We start from the raw sequence: 21,930 nt of genomic DNA, 5'->3' as shown, positions 1-21,930 counted from the left end.
GACTAGATCTGTTCATCTGTTAGATGTCTATACAGCTGGGCTGTTTAACTATAAACACTTAAAAGTGCATCTTGTAACAACAACATTTGCATGTAAACCTCTACAAAGTTTACTATGAATTAATGATTATTACTTGAAATTGTGCAGCACCACCTATTTTTGGTGGCAATAATTAAAGAGTATAACAGGATAAAACAGCTGTGAAGGCCCACTACCATCACCATCCCACCCCACACACTCCTCCATCCTATGTATATGTGTGTATATACATGTGTATATACAGTATCTATGTATATATGTGTGTGTATGTGTATGTACAATATATATAGTGTATATGTACAGTATATATATGTATGTATGTATGTGGATGTGTATTTGTATGTGTGTATGTATGGTGCCAGTCAGAGGTTTGAATACACTTTCTCATTCAAATGAGTGAGGGGCTGTCTGGACTTTCGACTGGTACTGTATACATATGTAGGTAAGACTACTGCATATTTAATTTATTTTGTATTCATTATGTCACCTACATACATACATACACACACACACAAATTATATAATCAGATTATATTCCATAATTGTTCTAAATAAATAAAAACTCTTTTCTTAAATTTGTAATCATTTAGTATTCTTAGTAAGCTTTGTCTGTCAATGCCAGAAGCACAAAAATTAAATATTAAAGAAAACCCTTGTGATCAGTAAGAACAGATGGTTGAGTTGAAACCATGGTTGAAACATTACTAACATATTAATTTTAATGTGTTTGAAACAACCCAAAATCTGTTCTGAATTGCCGGGACATCTTTTTGCTGGATCATTCATTTTTTGAATATTAGAAAACCGCCCTCTCCAGTTATCACTAAAATCAAAAGTTACCACAAAACTAGACGATATCTCTGTGAATTAAGTTAATTTTTACAAAAAGATTAGCTTTAAAGAGATTTAAAGCCACCAGACTCGCCCTCTGATTGGCTGAGCGTGATCCATGCGTGTTGTGGTAAACAAAATCCGCGGTACGTGCGCATGCGTTGAAGCGGTAATGGAGGATAGTAATCTACTCATGGATTTTACTCACAGAGGGCTTAGGTAGCCAGCTGTCTTTCTTCTGTGTTCACAACTGCTGTTTCTGTTGATTACGAAGTGTTTGCATCGCAAGAGAAAACTCTTTCATCACCCGGGGAGCAGGTTGTAAGTATCTGCATGTCGTGTTAGCTGACGGCCTTCACGTTTACTCCACTTAACTCAAAATGCTAATCTGATAGCTAAACTAGCCGGAACTGCTAATGTCGATGGTAGCAGTTGGGTCCCGTCTATTTCCTAGAATTCGCACCACTGACTCAAGAGTTAGTACTGTTTGCATTGTCTATTGAAACTGAACTGGAACAATTGTCGACTAATGCGTTTAGGAATAAGCTAGCTGTAATTTGATACATTATAGAGGATTTATGATGAGAACGTTAAAGTTAGCCTTTCCCAAGTTATAGCTGTGGAGGAGTTTGCCACACATGAAATAGTCCTATCCCGCTAGCCTAGTTGTCTTGAAAACAACACTGCAAGTTCACTCATAGAAGTGTAACTCATTGTCGTGTACGTGACGAGGACTAACTCGTACTTGAATATCAATGAAAACAAATAACGTCATGCTCACGATCATAGTAGCTAATGCTATGCTATATGTCATTTCGTTTTCGTATTACGATTTGCTAATGTCTTTAGCTTGTTAGCAGGGGAGCTACCGTTAGCAGGCGAGGCTACCATACAGTTACAAATCCATGGATGCAGGGTGAGAAATTACGCCAGCCACCAGCCAAATGTTGGTAAGATATGAAAGTGGCTGGTAGATCAGACAAAAAATAATGATTTACTATTGAGTGGCTGGTGAATTTGAATATTTATCTGTCAGTGGCTGGTAGATGTTGACATTTTAAAAAGTTAATGTCCCACTTTGCATGGATCTATCTATCTATCTATATATATCTATATCTATATCTATATCTATATCTATATCTATATATATATATATATATACACGCTTGTTATACATCCATGGTCCGGTGATGAAACACAAATGCATAAAATGCCTGTGTATAGCAACAAGGAGTCTCCACTTGAAAAAATATTAATGTTATGGTTTATCATGTATCATTAAATAACAAATGTCTGTTTTTTACAATATGCAGGAGCTCCCATTGAGTTTTGGGATGGCGTCAGACGCAGTTTCCCAAAACCATGGTTCCAAGGGGATAATGACATTTTACCCCACTGCTGAGGAATTCAAGAACTTCAGCCGCTACATTGCATATATAGAGTCCCAAGGGGCACACAAAGCAGGCCTGGCTAAAGTAAGTGCTGATACAGAGTGTGTTTACAGTCCATATTCACATCTGCTTTGTACAACAATTGTACAATCATCAATGACACATTTATGAAGGATATTAGATAGTCCCTCCAGTTTTTTGTGTTTATTGTGGGCAAAAATACTTGATTTTGCAGCTGCTTTTCTCAAAAATTGTGATGCAATGTTTTATGTGCTCTTAATGTAGTAGAAATGTGGGAATTGGGAAAAATTGGAAGCAAAGAAAAATAATGTGAATAATTTAAAATATATAATTTTATTTTTTTTTCATAAATTATTTTTTTTAAACTACTTCCATTGAAGAGTCATATGTAATCACTTCCTTCCATAAAAAGCATACTACATGTGACAGAAACAACTATATGTCAATGCTAATTTTTAAATTTATTTTCTGAACTTGAGAGCCATGGGCTCAAAGTTATAAAAAAGAAAATACTGTACATGAGTTCCATTAATAAGCCTTTATTAAATAAACTTTCACCTCAACTTTAGCACCAAATTAAATCAACCAATAATGCCATTAAAATAAATCTACTAACATAAAAATATAGTTTCATTTCCAAAGTGCCCATTTTTATGTTTGAGGTAAATTATGTCCATTTTTGCTGTCTGGAGGAACAATGCATCAACTTGTATTCTTCTGACTAACTGAATACAAACCTCATGTGGGAACATTTGGGAGTTTTTTTGCATGGTCTATGGCAGTAATTTTTGTTGGCAGGTGAGATTTGTCCATCTTCCACCTGAATGCACCTAAATCATTGCTGAATGCACATTGCAATGGCCTAAGTTACTAAGACACAAAATGCGACAATTGGTCCAAATCACAAGTGGTCTGTTGACTGCAAGCTCTTGTAAATACCGCAGAGATTTCTTGAATTTTCGTTAATTAATGTAATCACAAGACCGCAATTTCCTGGAGGGACTGCTTAGATAGTTATGATTTCTGTTTTTGCTGTGGCATAATTTAGACAAACATGAGGCCATTTGTTCTTTAAATTTTTATCATACATATGTTGCAAACATGTGACATTCTTACATCCAGAACTTTACTGATTTTAAAAAGTGTTCAGAAAAACATAATGACTTGCTTTCAAACTTTCTTCCTCCAAGATTGTCCCACCAAAGGAATGGAAGCCGAGAAGTTCCTATGACGATATAGATGATTTGGTGATACCTGCACCTATTCAGCAGGTGGTGACAGGCCAGTCAGGCCTTTTCACTCAATACAACATTCAGAAGAAGTCCATGCCTGTCAGAGAGTTCCGCAAGATTGCCAACAGCGACAAGTGAGACATGCAGAAATGATACATTTAAAGTGTTTTATTTTTCCTTCTGCCATCATAAAATCTGTTATCTCTGCAGTTTAATACTGCCAGTTGCACTTTCACCTTGATGCTGCAAGTTAATTTGTGCTACTTTTTGGTGCTAATAAATTGTTAATGCCTTTTATAGGTTCTGTAGCCCTCACTATGATGACTTTGAGGAGCTGGAGAGGAAGTACTGGAAGAATGTGACATTTAACCCTCCCATATACGGAGCAGATGTCAATGGAAGTCTATATGACCCTGTGAGTTGATATCTTGGATGATGTTGCATGTCGTTGCTCTAGTGAATGTTCACCAGTATTGATGGGTTTTCTCCTGCTGTCTGTGTATCTATTGACGTGATACACAAGGGGTTATGATAACGTTATCATTACGCTGCTTCTAACTGTTTCATGTCTCACCTGTTGATCTTGTATTATTTACTTCACTCGTGCAGGAAGTCAAAGAGTGGAACATTTGTCATCTGGGCACAATTTTGGATACCGTGGAACGTGAAAGTGGCATCACTATTGAGGGTGTTAATACACCCTACTTGTATTTTGGCATGTGGAAGACCACCTTCGCTTGGCACACTGAGGACATGGACCTCTACAGTATCAACTACTTGCACTTTGGAGAGCCCAAATCATGGTAAAGTACACAAACTGATATATGTTCTTGATCAGTTGTAAACATAAATTGTTGATTCTTACTCAATATTATATAGTTCATATTAATTTAAAAAGAAAACGCAGACTTCCTATGTCATGTTGATTAGACTGCTGCATAAGTGCAACAGGAGGTCCCATCCCAGAATGTCTTGGTTTTATAAAAACTGCTGGGTGGAGAGCCAAACAAGTTTTTTCACAGGGTAGTACATCATCTGATGATGCACCACATTAGCCCATCAAAATGCACTTACAATTTACTAAAAGCGTGTACCTTTTAACATTGAGCTGCTTAACCTCATGGACATTAAGAGGAGGATTAAATTATTGCCTGTGTATTAAAATACTTCAGTAATTACTTTTCCAGTTATACAATCTGGCCTCAAAGGAATAAAAAGTTGTTAAATAAACCTGTGCATCCACATTACCCACATTGCAACTTGGCCGCAGACAGTTCAATCAAAGATCCGGGTATTTTATGCTAGTAGCAGCTATATTACATTGAGCTGTTAGCCTAAAGCAGAGAAAATTGATAGTTCTGCAGATGAGGGCCCAATATCAGTTCACTGTGAATTAGAAGACTCATTTCAATGTCTGCAGGTACTGTGTTCCTCCAGAACACGGGAAAAGATTGGAGCGTCTAGCTAAAGGTATGAGACCAGTGGAATATTATATAATATATAAAGTTGTTAACAATCAGGGACCTCCAACATTTATCTGCTTTCTCCTCTTCTAGGGTTCTTTCCTGGTAGTGCCCAAAATTGTGAGGCCTTTTTGAGGCACAAGATGACCCTCATCTCCCCCTCGATACTGAAGAAATATGGTATTCCATTTGAAAAGGTACGGATGGACTAATTTTCAATTCCTGTTGCAAACAGATGACCTCCTCTCTCTCAGGTTGTCCTTACACCCACTACAAAAGCAAGATGTATAAGCTGTAGTTACTAATTTTTTATTATCTTTTTTCCCCCTAAGATTACTCAGGAGGCTGGTGAGTTCATGGTAACTTTCCCCTATGCCTATCATGCTGGTTTCAACCATGGTTTCAACTGTGCTGAATCCACCAATTTTGCCACTGAGAGATGGATTGAATACGGCAAGCAATCGGTTTTGGTGAGGAACGCTAACAGTTGATCTAATCTTCATCAGATTATTTACTTTGGCTGCTATAATGTAAACATATGCAATCATATAACTATAGAATCTATATAATGTATAAATGTACATTAATATACATATTTATCCTGACAATACCTATTGCATTCATCATTCAAATTATGTTCTATTTGTTCCTTTCTTTCCTTTAGTGCTCATGCCGTAAAGACATGGTTAAGATTTCTATGGATGTATTTGTGAAGAAATTCCAGCCAGACCGCTATGAACAGTGGCTGGCAGGGCGAGATGTGGTACCCATCGATCACTCACGGCCCACCCCAGAGGCTAAGGAGTTCTTGGGGGAGTCCTTCAATGACATCACCAGCAACAGTAACAACTGCTCCATGGAGAGCTGTGAGGAGGATGGAGAGTGGAAGAGGTGGGTCATATACTGTATATACATTCGTAGGTTAGGGCTGTGCGATATGCAGATATATATCGTGTGACGAGAGAAAAACGTCTATCGTTTCATTTTGTGCGTTTATATTGTTGTGACGGAAATCCCACTCTTTAGGGTAATATTTTTCGTCACTTGGAGTCTGTCCATCTTTTTACAGTAACATAACGAGTTTAGTTGTCGTCAACTCTCCACCGCTGTCTGTCTCTGCTGCGCTGCACACACGCGGAGGGCTCAGCCCCGCCAACGCCGCGAAAGGGCAGAGAAGCAGTGAGACAGCGACTGTAAATGACAGCGAAACGCAATAGAGACTGTCTTTATTTATGTTATTTACCAAATTTATGTGCACTCTTTTAGTTTCAGCTCAGTGTATGAGAGTCCCTGCTACAGCCGCAGGGTTGAGTGCAGGTGTGTGGAGGTGTGAGCATGTTTGTGCTTTAGAACGTAACCTCTGTGAAACAAGAAAATAATTCACCGGCTTTCTTACTACCAGCGCTCACCATCTTCATTCACTCTCTAGCTCACTTGACCACAGCTACGCTCTCTCTCTTTTTCTCTTGTCTTTTTTAAAATGAGTTGGGAAGCCGACAGAAAAGTCTAACTTAACTTAATGTTATCAAACGACGAGAAATGTCCTCCCTCATCCTAGTAACGTCTTTGTAGTTTACAGCTCTGATCAGTCTGATCTCCGTCACACCTCTGAATCCGGAACACCTGCAAGCTATGTAAAAGCACACACGGAGGCGGCTTTATGCCAGCGAGGGGGTGGATGGCGGGGACGGACCAACTATTTATACATTTAATTGAAATGTGCTTTATCGAGATGGGTATCGTTATTGGGATATGAGATTTTGGTCATATCGCCCAGCCCTAGCGTAGGGTAATTTAGTACTCATTTTTATTCAAGCTTCTATTTCTCCTTTTGGTTGGGAGACTTCTGTGTATGTCAGCTAATGAAGGTCCAGTGACATAAGCCTCTTTCACACATAGTTCTCAGTAAATTACTGGGATATCTTTTCAGGCACCGCTAGTGATTTTCATTGTTCACACATGCAGCTACATTCAGGAACATTTCCATCATGCGTCTTTTCACACATGTCATGGCAGTGCTGGACTAGATGGGGCAAGGGACAGTTCAGCAGATGGTGGTCATACAACACTTATGTATGCCAACCGCTCTGAGACTGAGAGGAGCTCCCTTATTTCGGAATCTTTCCAGTTTCCAGCCATTCTTGAAAAAAGGAGCTTGCTTGCAAATAAAAGGACTTGCATTGCTTGTTAGTTATCAAATCACCCACAAAAGCATCGGTAAGGCAGCCATAAACAAGTCACAGATTCAAATGCGTCATCAGCAGAGTCTTGTGATTGGTTCGCTCGCTCCATGTGAAAGCGTTGTTCGTCAGACGGACATAACCCTTTACGTGCTTGTCCCTGCAATGTTATTGCTTTCATTTACAACACAGCCATATCAGCATTTTCCTGGAGATGTTACTAGGTCTTGAGGTGGGGAACTGGTGGTAAAGATCTCCCTGAATGTCAATCTCTGCTCCCATTCACACATGACCCCATGCAGGAAAAGTTCCTGAACAGTTCAGGGATAGACTGCATGTGTGAAATGGGCTATATAGACATAGATACAATATTAAGGAATCCCTTGATTCTTGGTGTCATGATTTGATTGAGAATAGATTCTGAATTAAATAAATAGATGGGGCGCTATTTTTAGGCTCTTAACTTCAGTGCACTATATTCCAAACCACTCACTTGTGTCCTTAGTCCAGTGAACTGCAATATAACTGACAGTCTAACTAACCGGTCTTCTTGATGAAGGTAACTGACTGACAGAAAAAAGCAGAGAAAAGTCTGAGAGTATGCAGCTTTTTTATTTAAAAAAGTTAACTGCATTCATTTGGAAACATATATGCTGATAATGAAATGAAGTTTAATGAAAGTAATTTACTGAGCAACATCACTGCTTAAATGTGTCTTTGTGAAAACAGAAGTTGGTGTGTATCTAATTGTGTAAGGGGAGGGGGGGGGTTGAAGTTTTGTAAACCTGCAGTGTGTGCTGGTTAGTCGGTCTCATTTAACTAACTATTTAAAACTAAGTTTTATCATGTGAGGATAGAATATCTCTCATAATGTGTCACAACTTTATGTGACATATGAACAGTCCATCATTGCTCCAGTGCAAGGGATTGGGACTTTCCTGATTCCAGGTGTGAGATGCAGCTGTTGTAATTGGGGAATCACTTGCACTGTCACGAGGTGCATATGGTAGGCCACATGCTACAATCACCATTCAGTTGCTGAAGACACGGGCTCACTGCTGGATTTTGGGTTATAGAGATAGAAGGGGAATTTTATTTAATATTGACAATTGGGTAACTGATTCCCAGAGGCAAATTAAATGAAGATAACACAGAAGAACTATTTGAAGGGTATTTTTGGAGGGTAGCCTTTTATGCCATTGCCAACATCACATTTGTTTTCTATTTTTCTGTAAGTGCTACATTATTGAAACAATTTCAGTTTAGTTTTAGTTTGCAGTGAGATACATGTTTGTTTTACTTCGGATTTTGGAGAGGGAAAGCATATCATTTTTATTTTGTTATAATTTTATAAACATTTTTGTTGTAAGAAGTATTTGTTACACACACCAGTGGTGTGACTAACAAGAACAATTCAGTAAATGAGGTTGCAATCCTTTAAATGTTGAAATGTTAGATTGGGGATTTTGGGAAGGCAGAATCTAGTCTTGTTTAATGCTGTCTGTCCTTGACACACATGATGTTTATGGTGCTTTCAGGAATATACCATCAAGTGAAATGTGTCTTTTCAAAAGTAACCCAACAGTATATGTATTCTGTATGGTTCCCTATCAATAGAAATCAAGAGAATGGGAATTGTTACAAATCCTTTATCAATGTCTCTATTTGATAAACCCTCAGCACCACACAAAGGATAGAGACCAAGAGACACAGGGTGTGTCTAGAGGTGCCCGAGGAGGTTGTTCCCAAGGATGAAGACGAGGAAGTGGAGCAGTACGGGAAGCGTCCCAGGCTAAGTCTTATACCTCCACGTACTATGTCACAAGATGGCAAGAGAAATAAAGGTATTCATTACCAGTGAATCATTTTACTGGCTCCTTTAGGTTAGCTACTCTAAATGGGTTTTCAGTTATCTATAAACAATTTTTTTTGCAAGGGAAGAAAATGAGATGAAAGTGTGCTTTTTTTTTTTATCCCCTCTACAGGCCCACCAAAGTTGGTAGTAACGCCAACCAAGCTCACTTTAATGGATCCATTTCACAGGGGCTTAGGTAATAGTGATGCAGGCCGTACCCCTCACTATACCAAGACTCGTGCACCTGCAATCTCGTCTCAGTCACAGCCCAAGAACGGACATCTATCAGTTTCAGTGACACCTACGTGGACAGAAGCCACAGCCCAGCCTGCCCGTAAAATGGGGGTAGCCAGCCTGCTCTTTCACAGGACTCTCAGTCCAAAAGACACTCTTCAAGTGCGCAGCTACACTCTAGAAAAGCACCAGCAGCCTCACACACAGCTTCAGGTGCACAGCTATGCCAGAGAGCATCAACCGCGTCATCTCCAGCTCAGAGCCTGCACACTGCCTCACACACAGGTTCAGTCCTCGCCTCAGGCCCCATGCTGTGAAAGAAAGGAGCCACAGCCAGAACCCAAAAACATTCTTACCAAAGTAGCACTGAATGATTCAGAAGCACACAGTCCTGTGGAGAAGAACCAAAAAGAGGACAAACCCAAAATTTCAATGTCTCTTGAAGCTCAGGCTGAAGAGGAGAAGCCTGAAGCTGAGGACACCAGCAGGTCTGCTTCCCCTCAGACTCTAACACAACCCAGAGAGTTAAACATGGAGATTGAGGCCCCCAAGAACAGCAAAAGAAAGGTCTGTGTTTTTATTTTCTTTAACTGAACTTTTTTCTAGTATTTATGTAAAAGTAGCACAGTCCGTTAAAATGTTAGTCATTGTTGGCTCTCTGTCTCAGTGGCACATGCATGTTAGAGCACAGGTCATGTTTCAAGGAGCATGCATGGTTATTTCTGTCAAGCTAACACCAAATGATCCAAAGCAGCTTGTAGTTAAGTCTTTTCTTTGTAATACTGCATGTACAGTAGGTACACATGTATGTAATACTGCATGTGCAGCACCAGTCAAAAGTTTGGACACACTTTTTCATTCAAGGATATGGGAAGGTGTGCCTAAACTTTTGACTGGTACTGAAGAAAAAGAAAACACACAACACTTTTTGGTGGCTCTGTACTGGTACATTTCCCTTGCACGATGTTTGCATACTAATCTCTTTGATCTTGTCATCATTACTAATTACTAACTATCAATAATTGGTGACCTCTCTGATGGTGACACAATAAACTTTATCAGGCATTATTTTAAAATCTGCCATGAATGTTCAATGTTATTCATGCTGTTCAAACCACAGAGTAACCAATGCCCCCTTGCGGATAGTGGCATTATCATCCTGAAAGACACCATTCCTGTCAGGAAACCAATGCACGATGAGATGAAGGTGATCGCACCTCAGTGTCTGCAGGTACTGCAGAAGAATCACTATGTAAGTAGTTACGAGCTGTAACTAAACTCTAAGGGATGATTGGACTTAATGTTCATCTGGAAATGTATGCATACCAGTACAGAGCTACCAATATGCCTCATAATGGGAAGATCTCACAGTAACTGATTTTATGTTCATTGCTACAGGTACAGTATAATCCCTGTTTTGAAAGTTTTGTCTTGCTATACGTTACCTGCTCCACCAGGTGTCAGAAGAGCAATCGTACTGCAAGTCAGTGGTGAAGAAGCAACAGCAGCAAGCGCAGCTCTGTAGACTTCCCCGTCATCACCCCTTAATCAGAGAGGTGCACAGTGACGATGGTACGCAGAACAATATTCATTTTATTGGTTTGCAGTCTTCTTAATGTAGTGGTACTATGTGTTCTTGTTTACTAAGCACTGTGATTCATAATGTCAGGTCCTGGCCTCATTATGTCTTCTGTAAATGTATTAAATTTTCTTGATCTAAACTTTCATTTTTCAAATTCTTCACTGCTTCTTCACTTTCCATCTCTTTAAATCTTAATGCTTCCCCTTCTGTCCTCCTTCATCTTACTCCTGTCACACTTTCCCACTACTTCTGTAGAGGTGTATGTAGATATGGAGGTCGAGCAAGAAGAGAAAGAGGAGTGGGCAAAGCCGCTTACTCAACTGTGGCAGTGTCGACCATATAACCCCCAGACAGAGAGGGAGTACAACAAGAGGATGGGCCAGCAGGCCCCTTACTGCTCCATCTGTCTGCTCTTCCACACTTACCAACAGGTGAGAACTAGAACCATGTTCAGTCTTTATGAAGTTATTTCTGTTATTGTCTTATTACCATCCTATCAGTGGAAAGTTAGTTATCAATACCTAAAATATATACAGTACCAGTCAAAAGTTTGGACACACTTTCCCATTAACTTGAATGAGAAGGGTTGTCCAAACTTTTGACTGGTACTGTATGTATTTTTTGTCATTTATGGGAATCAACCTTTGAAGCAAACATCTTGTGTCTTACATGTCAAGCTTGATAATATAGTTTTGAAGCAAAAAATATATATCTAATATATGTCTCACAAATTAGCCACTGTAATGTCTGAATAACGCTGACATGGTTGTGTATTGATTTGACACTTAAAAGATTTTAAGGTGTCTCAGCCAGAGAATCCATCAGATATTAATATAATGAATGTGTGGGGAAAAAAAGTGATAATATGTCTCTGAACCTTTTTTCCCCCCTGAAGTCTGAGTCCAGTAGTGGGAGTTCCAGCGTGACATTGGTGAACCATCCAGGAGGCCGCCAATGGTCCAAACCACTCATCCCTGAAATGTGTTTCAACACCCAAACCAGCAAGACAAATGATGGCGGGGAGGGACAGCTGTCTAACCCACATGTAGCAGAGGACGGGACCAGCCGGTTGGTCAGCTGTGCTCAGTGCTGCGTCCGTGTACATACCAGTAAGGCCCCTATCTACTCAAAGTATGCATTGTTTAGAACATTCCAGTACATTCAAGTCCTTTGTTATTCTTCAGGAAACAACTACTCAAAGGTTACTCTTAACACTACTGTTACATGCAGTTATGTGAGAAACTGCTGTCAGAAAAGTCCATAAATGGATTACGGATGAATATGTAAACACATCTGTGGCTCATAAAATTATTCAGCAAGGAGTGCTAAGAACTCTTACACACAATGTACACAGAGTCTATCTGAAATGAATTGTTTTATTGTTAATATTTTATATTAGTCCTTCCTGGTCTGGTCGCTCTGTATACTTATCAGTTCTATTAAATCATTTTAAATATGAAAATAATTCCAAGACGTACACAAACATACACAAATACTTTGCTAGTTAAGCTCACTAAAAAAGTAAAAAATCCCTGCCCACAGCTGTCTCATTCTCAGTTCCTCTTTTATTTTATGTGGGTATGACTCTCAATGTTTTGCCCACAAACAGTCTTCCTTATCTATAATCAAAATGTTGCCAGTTATATCCACATAAAATAATGAGGTGAATGGGGAATTAATGTAACTTTTTGTGCAGGTTACCAGCCAAAGAGAGGACATCATTATTAACGAAGTTGTTAAATGCAGGTTGTGAGATCTTAAGAGAAGAGAATGTGTGATGCGTTCTTTTCTGTTCCTGCTCAGGTTGCTACGGTGTGTCTGGGGATGAAGCGGAGCTAGACGACTGGCTGTGTGCTCGCTGTGAGGCTGATGCCACCACCGAGGTTAGCTAATTGGTCATTATTTAGAGAGAAATCATTTACATTACTCCTCCTTCTGATAACAGGTAAAACCAACAAATGCAGCAGCAGATTTGTTGTATCCCTGTATCAGGGTGTGCTAAATAGTGAAAAATAGATGGCACGTGGTGAGGCATCAAGGTTTTAACAGAAACATCTATATACACAGCTGATGACAGACCAGTGCCATTGGCTGACTGCCACTGTGACCACGTGTAATAAGATAAAATTTAAACTCATTTAAAAAAAATTTAAGTGAATTTATTTGCCTCTAGCTGCAGCTGAGACCATTGTGGCATTTACAAGAATCGTGATGGCCTCTTAGTTTTACTGCAGCTTTATATGGCACTGAAGTTCAGCAAACATAAATGTACTTCATGTGCACTCATGGTTTCCTGAAGTGATTATATCAAACCACTACTAACCACACCAGCACCTCAAGGTTGTGCCGCTAGCTTTCTCTGCTATAATGCAAAATACGAGGCGCTCTGTGTTGCCACTTCCTTTGGTTTAAGATGGTTGTACAATGTTGCCTTCCTTCGTTTGTTACTGTTTGGGGGATGTGTTTTTTCCTAACTATGTTTGTGAAATGAGCCTGTAAACTTCCTTTGCGTTCAGCATTCTTGTCTGATCAGAACAATAGATTTTTGTGAAACACAAAGACCTTTGACCACCATTGGGCAATGCTACCACATCGTTTATTGTGACACTTCAAAGGACTTTGATTTCCCGCTGTTTCTGTTTTTATTTGTCTGGGTTTTCAAGTTTGGTATACATGACGTTGAAGGATAGTCTTTTTTCCCCCTTATTTGAGAATGCAAACAATCTTAAACTTATTTATCTTGTAGATTTATAAGAGAATTATAAGCATGTCCTGTTTTGAAAAAAACCCATGATATAAATTTTCTAGGCTCCTAAATTGAAATATCTTCAGTAAGTTTACCAGCCATATTATACCATATTTCCCACCTTTGTTTACATAATGTGTTCCGTAGGATATTGATGATATCAGGGCAGAAAATCAAGCGTGAAAATACACATGTACAACTGAGATTAGATGATTGCAACCCAATGTTATTTATTATTGTGGCCAAAAACTATTAACGGTCCTACACCCTTTATTAGTATATGTGACTGCTACAGAGGTAAAACAACCATCTTCACTTCACTCTCTGCCTGTGTCCTTATTACTCAACCTGTTGGCTGGTGTTTATTAATTAGTGCCACTCTGTAGGTCACTTACTTGCAGTGATGTATGTTAGGAATAGGTTGTAAGAAAGTGCAGTGATGCGTTTGTTACAGCTGCTTTATATAGCTGACACCTATCCAGCAGAGGAAATATGGATCCCAATGTGAAGGTATAAATGATAAAGAGTAGAACATCATATATCCAAGTGTCCAGATTTAAATATGATAATAAAGACATGAACTGCCAGAACTACTACTTTCAGAATTAACAGACATTATTGTGTGTTTCTTCCTTCAGGATTGTTGTCTGTGTTCCCTCAGAGGTGGAGCTCTGCAGAAAGCCAACAATGACAAGTAAGTAATACCAGCAGACAACAGTGCAGCCACCACAGACCTGTAATTTGTGTTTAGTAGCCATGGAAATCCGAGTTGCTGCTAAATTTATGCCAATGTCAGATGAACTGGTGTGAAATAGTTCAGGGATCAGTCTTAAGTGTGAACCCATGATTTATTAGTTATGAGGACAAAGGGCGTTTGATTTGATGGGATGATAGGACATGTGATAATATGGAAACACCCAGGACTTTATTGTTTGGACTTTTGTGCAGGTTCAAGTGCCCTAACACGTTCTTAATTCTCATGGCATTTACAGTGTGTGATGTTTACAAAACATCCCAGACATAGTGTGTCTGGCTGGTACACAACAGATTGCTACCCATGCTCACTGTTCACTTTTCTATGAACCACATTAAAGTCAGTTACTGCTGAAATCCATCTGGTGGATCAAGCCCCTCAAGCTAAATGCATTTTTTAATGCACACACACACACACACACACACACAGATACAGCAGATGTGTTTATGTGGCTGTTATACATCCTCATTCTGTGGTTACACTTTATCACTGAATGAAGGGCACTTTACATACATGTCAGTTGAAAGACAGGAAATGATACTTTTTTGGTTTTTTTCTAAGGATGTTTTTATAGCTGTAGAGATTGTAAATCCCCCCTGAGGCAGATATGTGATATTTGGCTATGCAAATAAAATTGACTTGACTAGACAGGCAATGTTTCCCTCTCAGCCAACTATCTTTAATGTCTTATGACAGTGGGTAACTTACTCTCTTCTTATTGGTCATAATAATGCACTTAATAACTATGAATAGGTTACCAGAGGTTGCAAGTGTTGTGCATTTTTTAGCCTTCAGGTGGAGTTCATCTAAATATTGTTTACGGAATTATATTCGGGCAGGGACCACTTATCGAACTTATGTTAGTTATCCGTGGCACCATGTAATGTATTTTAAAAAGTAAACTTTTTGCTCCACTACATATCCAAACACACCAGTGACTGGTTTAGAACTTTTGACAAAAAATGATTAGGACTCAAGGTCCACTTGCAAACTAGCTTTCAAATGCATCTCAGAGTCCTCTGGTGGATGAAGTTCTCCAGGAAAAAGCTAGTAAATGGACCTTAAATCAAACTACTTTTTCATGAACTTTCATGTTCAAGTTATGAATAAGTTGTTCAAACAACATATATTTTACATGGAGATAGTTCCTGGTGACATTTATGCAATCTTGTTTTTAAAGGTGTCTGTTTTGTGTTTGGGGGAAGCTTGGGAAATTTGTGTCATGATTTGCTGAAAAGTAATGCTGTTTTCAGTTAAAATAATAATAAAATATTAGTTTATTATAGAATCCTTACCATGTATTTGTCAATTAATCAATTCTAATGATTTTTATGTTGACATTGACGTGTATTCCCAACACTAGACTGTTTAAATAATTAACCACATTGCTGCTACATGTGCTTTTGATATTTCCAGAAACACTGCACCCTGGACATTGTACTGTTTGTCCCGAATCTACTTCATGTTTGCTTTCTCATAGGTGGGTTCATGTGCTGTGTGCCATCACTGTGCTGGAAGCTCGCTTTGTCAACATCACCGAGCGGAGCCCCATCGATCTCTCTGCAATCCCACTGCCACGCTTCAGACTGGTAAGACTCACTGCAGTCACAATGATGTGGTGTGCGTGCTGGTATGGGGACCTGTTTAGTAGCTGTAGGCATGAAGGTAATAAGTCATATAAAATGTCCTGTGAACATATCTGTCAATTCAACAGAATGCTGAGATTAAACTCAAATACTTGCCCCGCCTCTTTTCTGTGTGTTTGTCTGATGTTCACCAACACACTGCTCTCGATATTTATTGACATACAGTAAATGCCCCGATGATATCTCACCTTTATCACGGTTTTTCCATTTCCTCATTATGAGTCAGTTCTTTTTTTTATCACCACCTCACATCCTTGTGAACTCATACATAGTTTGTATTCTCGGTAAACAGAGCTGATAGCATCTGTTTGTGGTTCTAGCTGTGGGCACACATTATAGCAGAGTGAAAATGTTGGCTGTCCTTTACCCTGTTTCATTTCTCATTCTAGCCCTCAGAGACATCACATTCTGACTACCTTTGATTTAAAAAAGAGAAAAAGAAATAGACAGGAAATAGAAAAAAATAAGCGAGTCAACTAACTAAGGAGTTCACTTGGAAGGGATTAAAAAAGCTGACACATATATGCTATTCTTTTGTCTTGTGTATGAGTCATCTACGAAACAGTCTGTTGTAAATAATTCAGGACTTTGGTCACAATAGTTGGCCTTGTCTCCATTGTTAGAGGTCGGTTCAATAGATCTACTTTTAAATTAGCACATGTGATGTCAGAACCCCATAACAGTTATCAAAAGGAAGTTTTGCAATTTCCTGCTAACATATTTGCGCTCCATTTCGTGTCTGGTTCTGCCTGTCTTTTACTCCCTTTTGAAAACTTTATCATCCTCCCCATTTGCTTGTTTCCTTTCTCCTCCTTTCCTTCCCCTGTACTTCCTTTACTTAAATCTGCCACTAAAAACTCTTCCTCTTAACCTTTATTCCCCCGCTTTGTGCTTCTGTCTTTGTCACTATGGTAGAAGTGTGCGTACTGCAGGAAGCGGATGAAGAGGGAAGTGAAGGGCTGCTGTGTTCAGTGCTCCCACGGGCGCTGCTCCACGGCATTTCACCCCACCTGCGCTCAGGCAGCTGGGATCCTCATGCACCCAGACGACTGGCCGTTCATAGTCTACATCACCTGCCACAGACACCGAGCGCCTATCATGCCTGAGGTACCACAGTAGAAAAGCACTTCCTTCATTGTATATACAGTACAGTGTGACAGCCGTCAAGTCAATGTTATTTATATAGCCTCAAAGGGCTTAACATTACATACATTATCCTGTGAAGTTCTGTTTACATTTTGGGGTTTTGTGCGGTAAAAAGGGCTAACAGGAGCATTTCTTGTTTGAAGAAATAAAAGGTAATGTAGTGATGCACACTCACTTGTTGACTATATCTTATCTCATTGCTTAGCTGGTATTAGGTTATTTAACTAAAGGGAAAGCTGCCCAGACAAGTATGTACTGTGATGACTAATTTTTCTACAAGCACTTTCTGTGTTTTGTGAACTGACCTGTGTTGTGGGAAACAACCAAGGATGGCACTTAAAATGTTGCATGTAAACACAGCTTACTTGAGATTTTTCTCAGTTCCTCATTGAAGTTTCCTTCAGTGGAGTCAGAGTTCAGTGGTTACAGGTTCTAAGATCATGTTAGGACCTCTTAAATGTTCTAAATCGAGCTTTAAACTATTTTCTTGTGACTGTTTTTGTTGATTATGCAAGAAGGATAAGATAAATGCATTTATCTTCATGCCAAGATACTTTTAGAAAGTGAAGACTAATTAGGCTTGCATCTTAGCTTCTGGCCCTGGTTTAGTCAGCCATGCTACACAGTAATAGCTGGAAAACTGCTTTCTCAGCCCTCAAACTACCACAGGGATTTTTACTTTTATAAATGTTCATGCTGATTTAATTTGCTCATTGGGGAAGAAAGACATCTGTTTGGTCCTGTTGAGACAAAACTGATGTTCACTGAATTTAAATGGACTTTATGAATGTTTCTTCTTTGCTGTTGTGGCACTGAGCTATGCAGCAACAAGTCTGGGCTTGTTAGTGTGGCTCCTCTGCTGTAATGTGGTACCATGAAGCAGAGAGAGCAATATAATTTCCTGGGTACACATTACTGACCAAATATTGCCTCAGCAGTATACTTGCTGAGTTATCTTTATAGACCCATGCTTTCTCCTGCACTATAACCACTGTCTCATCTTTCCTGGAGGCTGTTAGAGTTAGAGTGAATGATGAGATATGATAAGCTTTTAAGAATAACACCTGTCTTCTGTCCCACAGCGTGACAAGGCTTCCATGCGGGAGTTGGCAGTGGGTCAGAAGGTGATCTGTAAATACAAAAATGGCCGTTACTACCACAGCGACGTGGTAGAACTGACTACAGCCACCTTCTACGAGGTTGTGTTTGACGATGGATCATACAGTGACAACCTCTTCCCAGAGGACATCGAGGTATAAATAATAGAATTACTTCTGTTAATCATTTACTGCCTCAAATGAACAAGATCAAAGTATCAATCAGCAGTATCAGTGATATGAATGGAAAGTGAACTAACTTAATGATAAACTTTGTGAGATGTAAATGACAGGTTCCTTGTCTGATATATACACCTATATTTTACCATGCATTCTAATGTGTTTTCAGAACCGGGACTGTGTCCGACTCGGTCCACCTGCAGAAGGTGCTGCTGTTCAAGTGCGATGGACAGATGGGTTGATATACGGGGCCAAGTTCGTAGCGTCGCACTCCATCCCCATGTACCTGGTAAATCTCCACTTATCTGTCTCAGTTGCCCTCCCTGACATGCTTATGCTATATGTAAAATTCTTACTCACTCTGTTCAAAACACATTAGAAGATATTGAGTGAAGTCCCCTAACCTCAAAAAGTGGGTGGTCTGTGCAGTTAACAATAAAAACATCAGAACACAAAAATATCTTAAACCGAAGTACCTTTATCTGGTTGGCTTTTTATGCAGTTTCTCTGCTAATTAACATTTGGTTCAGGAGAAATTATGATGTGACACAACTGACTGCATATTATTACTTGTAGTTTTACTACCCAGTTAAGCAGTTGGTTTATTGCAGCATGTGAGTAAAGTTCTTATATTGCCGTGTAATAAAATACTAAAACCAGCAGTCATGCAAATGCTGGTGAAGGGAATTTTAATCCACGTGTATTTTAATGGTTCAACTTCCTCTGTGTGTGTGTGTGTGTGTGTGTGTGTGTCTGTGTGTGTCTGTGTGTGTCTCTGTGTGTGTCTCTGTGTGTGTGTGTGTGTGTGTGTGTGTGTGTGTGTGTGCGCGCATTCAGGTTGAGTTTGAGGATGGATCACAAATCTCTGTCAAACGAGAAGACATCTACACTCTAGATGAGAATCTGCCCAAACGAGTGAAGTCAAGAATGGTAATTTATAATCCCCCACAGATTTGATTCATATCAGAGAAGCATAAAGAAAAAAATAATCTGAAAATGCAAAGATACCTTTTTGTCAGAAGTGTTATGAAGTGTGCTAGGTGTGACTTTAAACATTGGTTATTGTACATTTGGTATTTAACAGATTAGCAAGCAAGCAAGGACTCATTTCTCTCTCTGATGTTGTGCTTGCTCCGCAGTCGGTGGCGTCAGATATGCGTTTTGAGCTCTTCACACAGAACGACGTCAAGCAGAACTCCAAAAGACAACGGGTCATCAACTCTCGATACAGAGAGGACTACATCGAACCCGTCATTTACAGAGCCATCATGGAGTGACGTCCGTCTCTCTCTCTCTTTCCTCCTGCTTTTCCACCTCTCCTCCTCCACCTCATCAACTCACCACAGAGAGCTGCAGCTCCAGGTCTTTGCTTCCTGGTCTGGCTTTCCTGTTTCTGCCTGCTGCTGATAGGAACAACCCCCCCCCTCCCCTCTGCTTCCATGGCCTGTCAGGCTACATATTTATAAACTACGGCTGGGACTTTAAATGACTTTTGTGTGCATTGAATAATGTTCTTAGACCTCCCGTTTCCCTTCACACCCTGTATATTGTGTTTTCTTCTTACATTTCTTTTTTTTCCACTTTTTCTCAGGAAGGAGCCATCAGTGAATTATTAAATATGGAAAAGGTTGGACTATCCCACTGAGACAAGATGCTTGTTTTTTCTCTACAGCCACATTTAGCAGCTGTCAAGTATAAATACAGCTTTACACAGTACACGGTGGACAGTAGTTTTTCTACTTCAGTGATATTTCTTTCATAAACAGCAGTACATAAAATTGCACTTGGGAATGAGGTTTTAAAGAAAGCATTACCTTGGGTCAGCTTTTCACTCATGAAATTTAACAGGTGGAACTGTACATGTAATCGGCTATTAACTACAATATCAATTTGATTAATCAAGATTTCTGTTAAGTTGTAACCCCAAAGAAATGAAATAACATCTCAAGGTCACTGTCAGCTCTTGTTGCTGTAAGGTGTGGACCTGATTTTTTTTTTTGACTGATCTTTTCCTTAGATTGTACTTCATGGAATGCATTATATATTTCATGAGAATTTCCTTTCATAGTTCACCTGTACCAAGGTGTGTCGACGTGCATCTACTGTGAAAATAGAAGAAAGCGAGGCAAGTTTTATAGGCCCAAGCCTTACATTTCAAAAGGGCCAAGTGTTCTTTGTTTTTTTTTCTAAAGCTTAAGGTTTATTATAACTATTGTAATTAATGTTATGATTACACTTTATTTATGCAATTGCATTAAGTTTGAGAACAAAGCTATTTTTGTCATGTCCTTTTCACAATCTGTAGAAAACCTCAGATGTATTTATATTTATTATATTGATAGGTTTTCACACATCCTGTTAAAGATTGCAGGCTTGCTTTCCTTTGCTCCTTTGGGATTGGATGGTGCGAATGCCAATTTAGGTCAAGTCCCTCTTAAAGCAAAAAGCACTTATTGTTCCCTGCTGCCATGGGGACATTTAAAAAATTTTCTAGACGTATGGCCTCCACTAAGTTTAGATTAGATGAAGATGGGTTATTTTTTGGTGTTTCTCTGATGAAAGCTAGCTCTAGAGGTTATAGTTCAATCCCAACTAAACAAAAACATTGTTAGAGGATCATTTTCAGACTTGTAAAGCAAGTTTCCTTTCATGTTGAGTCCCTTGTACCTGCTTTGAAATAGTCATTTCTGTAGAGAATTATGGAAAATTGCTGGCTTCCCAGGAGGATGTGGTGTGCAGACAACTTTTTAGCTATGTCCATTTGATGGCCACTGTTAACTATTTGGTTTCATTTGGGCCTATATCCAAGGCACCATTAAATCTGTACAACTCTTTGTAAACATCAACTGTTTGAGTAAAGTTTGGTCTAAGAAAAACAACCTTGTAGTGTTTGTTTTTGCCTTAATATGTAATTACTTCACATAAAATGTATGTGTGCCTGCATGGTTGTAGTGATTGTCTGATAAATCTCTACAAATACCACACTTTAATTAGAAATGAGCAGATCAGGCAGCAGTTCTATTAGAATCATTACGGTTTTGTGGCATGCTGTTCTTGACATTTCTGTTTTTGGATCTGTGTTCCTCCCTCAGCCAGAGGGGTTGCAGCTGTGCCAAAGCAGGATGAGTCTTGTAGGGTGGAGAGCGCTGGTGGAATTTGATTAGATGGATCGCTCCTGGCTCTCTGTATCAGGCCATCATTTAAGCTGTGTTGGAGCCTTACAAATATATTTTAATTTATTTGAGATACAAACTTTATAGCAATCTGACACACCTATAACACACACTAATACTTGTTCACTGGTTAAAAAAAAAAAACAGCATTCAAGATCAACACTAAAGCAAGCTAAAAAAAAAAAAAAAAACAGAACAAAACAATAGCCTCCCAGGAAAGTCAACAAAAAATTGCAATTGTGTCAGACGTCATCGTTCTGAGAAATCTTTGTCACAGGTCAATTCTGCACGTCTGCCACTCCTGTCAGCAGATAACAAAAGTGAAATAAAAGCTTCCGGTCTTACTAGTCTGATCACATG

At 39.2% G+C, this 21,930-nt stretch overlaps 1 protein-coding gene across 2 annotated transcripts; it reads left to right on the top strand.

Annotated features, from left to right (window-relative positions):
- The first annotated feature begins 1,023 nt into the window (after positions 1-1,023).
- Positions 1,024-21,276, top strand: LOC122993186 (lysine-specific demethylase 4A-like). 2 transcript variants are annotated; one of them, XM_044367128.1, is made up of 23 exons: positions 1,024-1,191; positions 2,184-2,345; positions 3,473-3,648; positions 3,815-3,929; positions 4,124-4,317; positions 4,935-4,984; positions 5,071-5,174; positions 5,310-5,447; positions 5,642-5,868; positions 8,838-9,001; positions 9,143-9,813; positions 10,367-10,498; positions 10,704-10,818; positions 11,084-11,259; positions 11,724-11,937; positions 12,632-12,711; positions 14,213-14,268; positions 15,809-15,917; positions 16,890-17,081; positions 18,203-18,373; positions 18,567-18,686; positions 19,235-19,327; positions 19,537-21,276. In XM_044367128.1, exons 2-23 carry the CDS (start codon positions 2,205-2,207, stop codon positions 19,672-19,674), a joined length of 3,576 nt encoding a protein of 1,191 aa, XP_044223063.1. In that variant the 5' UTR covers positions 1,024-1,191; positions 2,184-2,204; the 3' UTR covers positions 19,675-21,276. The 2 variants fall into 2 exon arrangements, with proteins under 2 accessions (XP_044223063.1, XP_044223064.1); XM_044367129.1 differs by lacking the exon at positions 10,367-10,498.
- The last annotated feature ends 654 nt before the right edge of the window (positions 21,277-21,930 follow it).

The sequence above is a fragment of the Thunnus albacares genome, chromosome 12, assembly GCF_914725855.1.
Source record: "Thunnus albacares chromosome 12, fThuAlb1.1, whole genome shotgun sequence".
NCBI lineage: Eukaryota > Metazoa > Chordata > Actinopteri > Scombriformes > Scombridae > Thunnus > Thunnus albacares.
The sequence above is the reverse complement of the archived record's forward strand: the minus strand, read 5'-3'. Positions and strand labels throughout refer to the sequence as shown.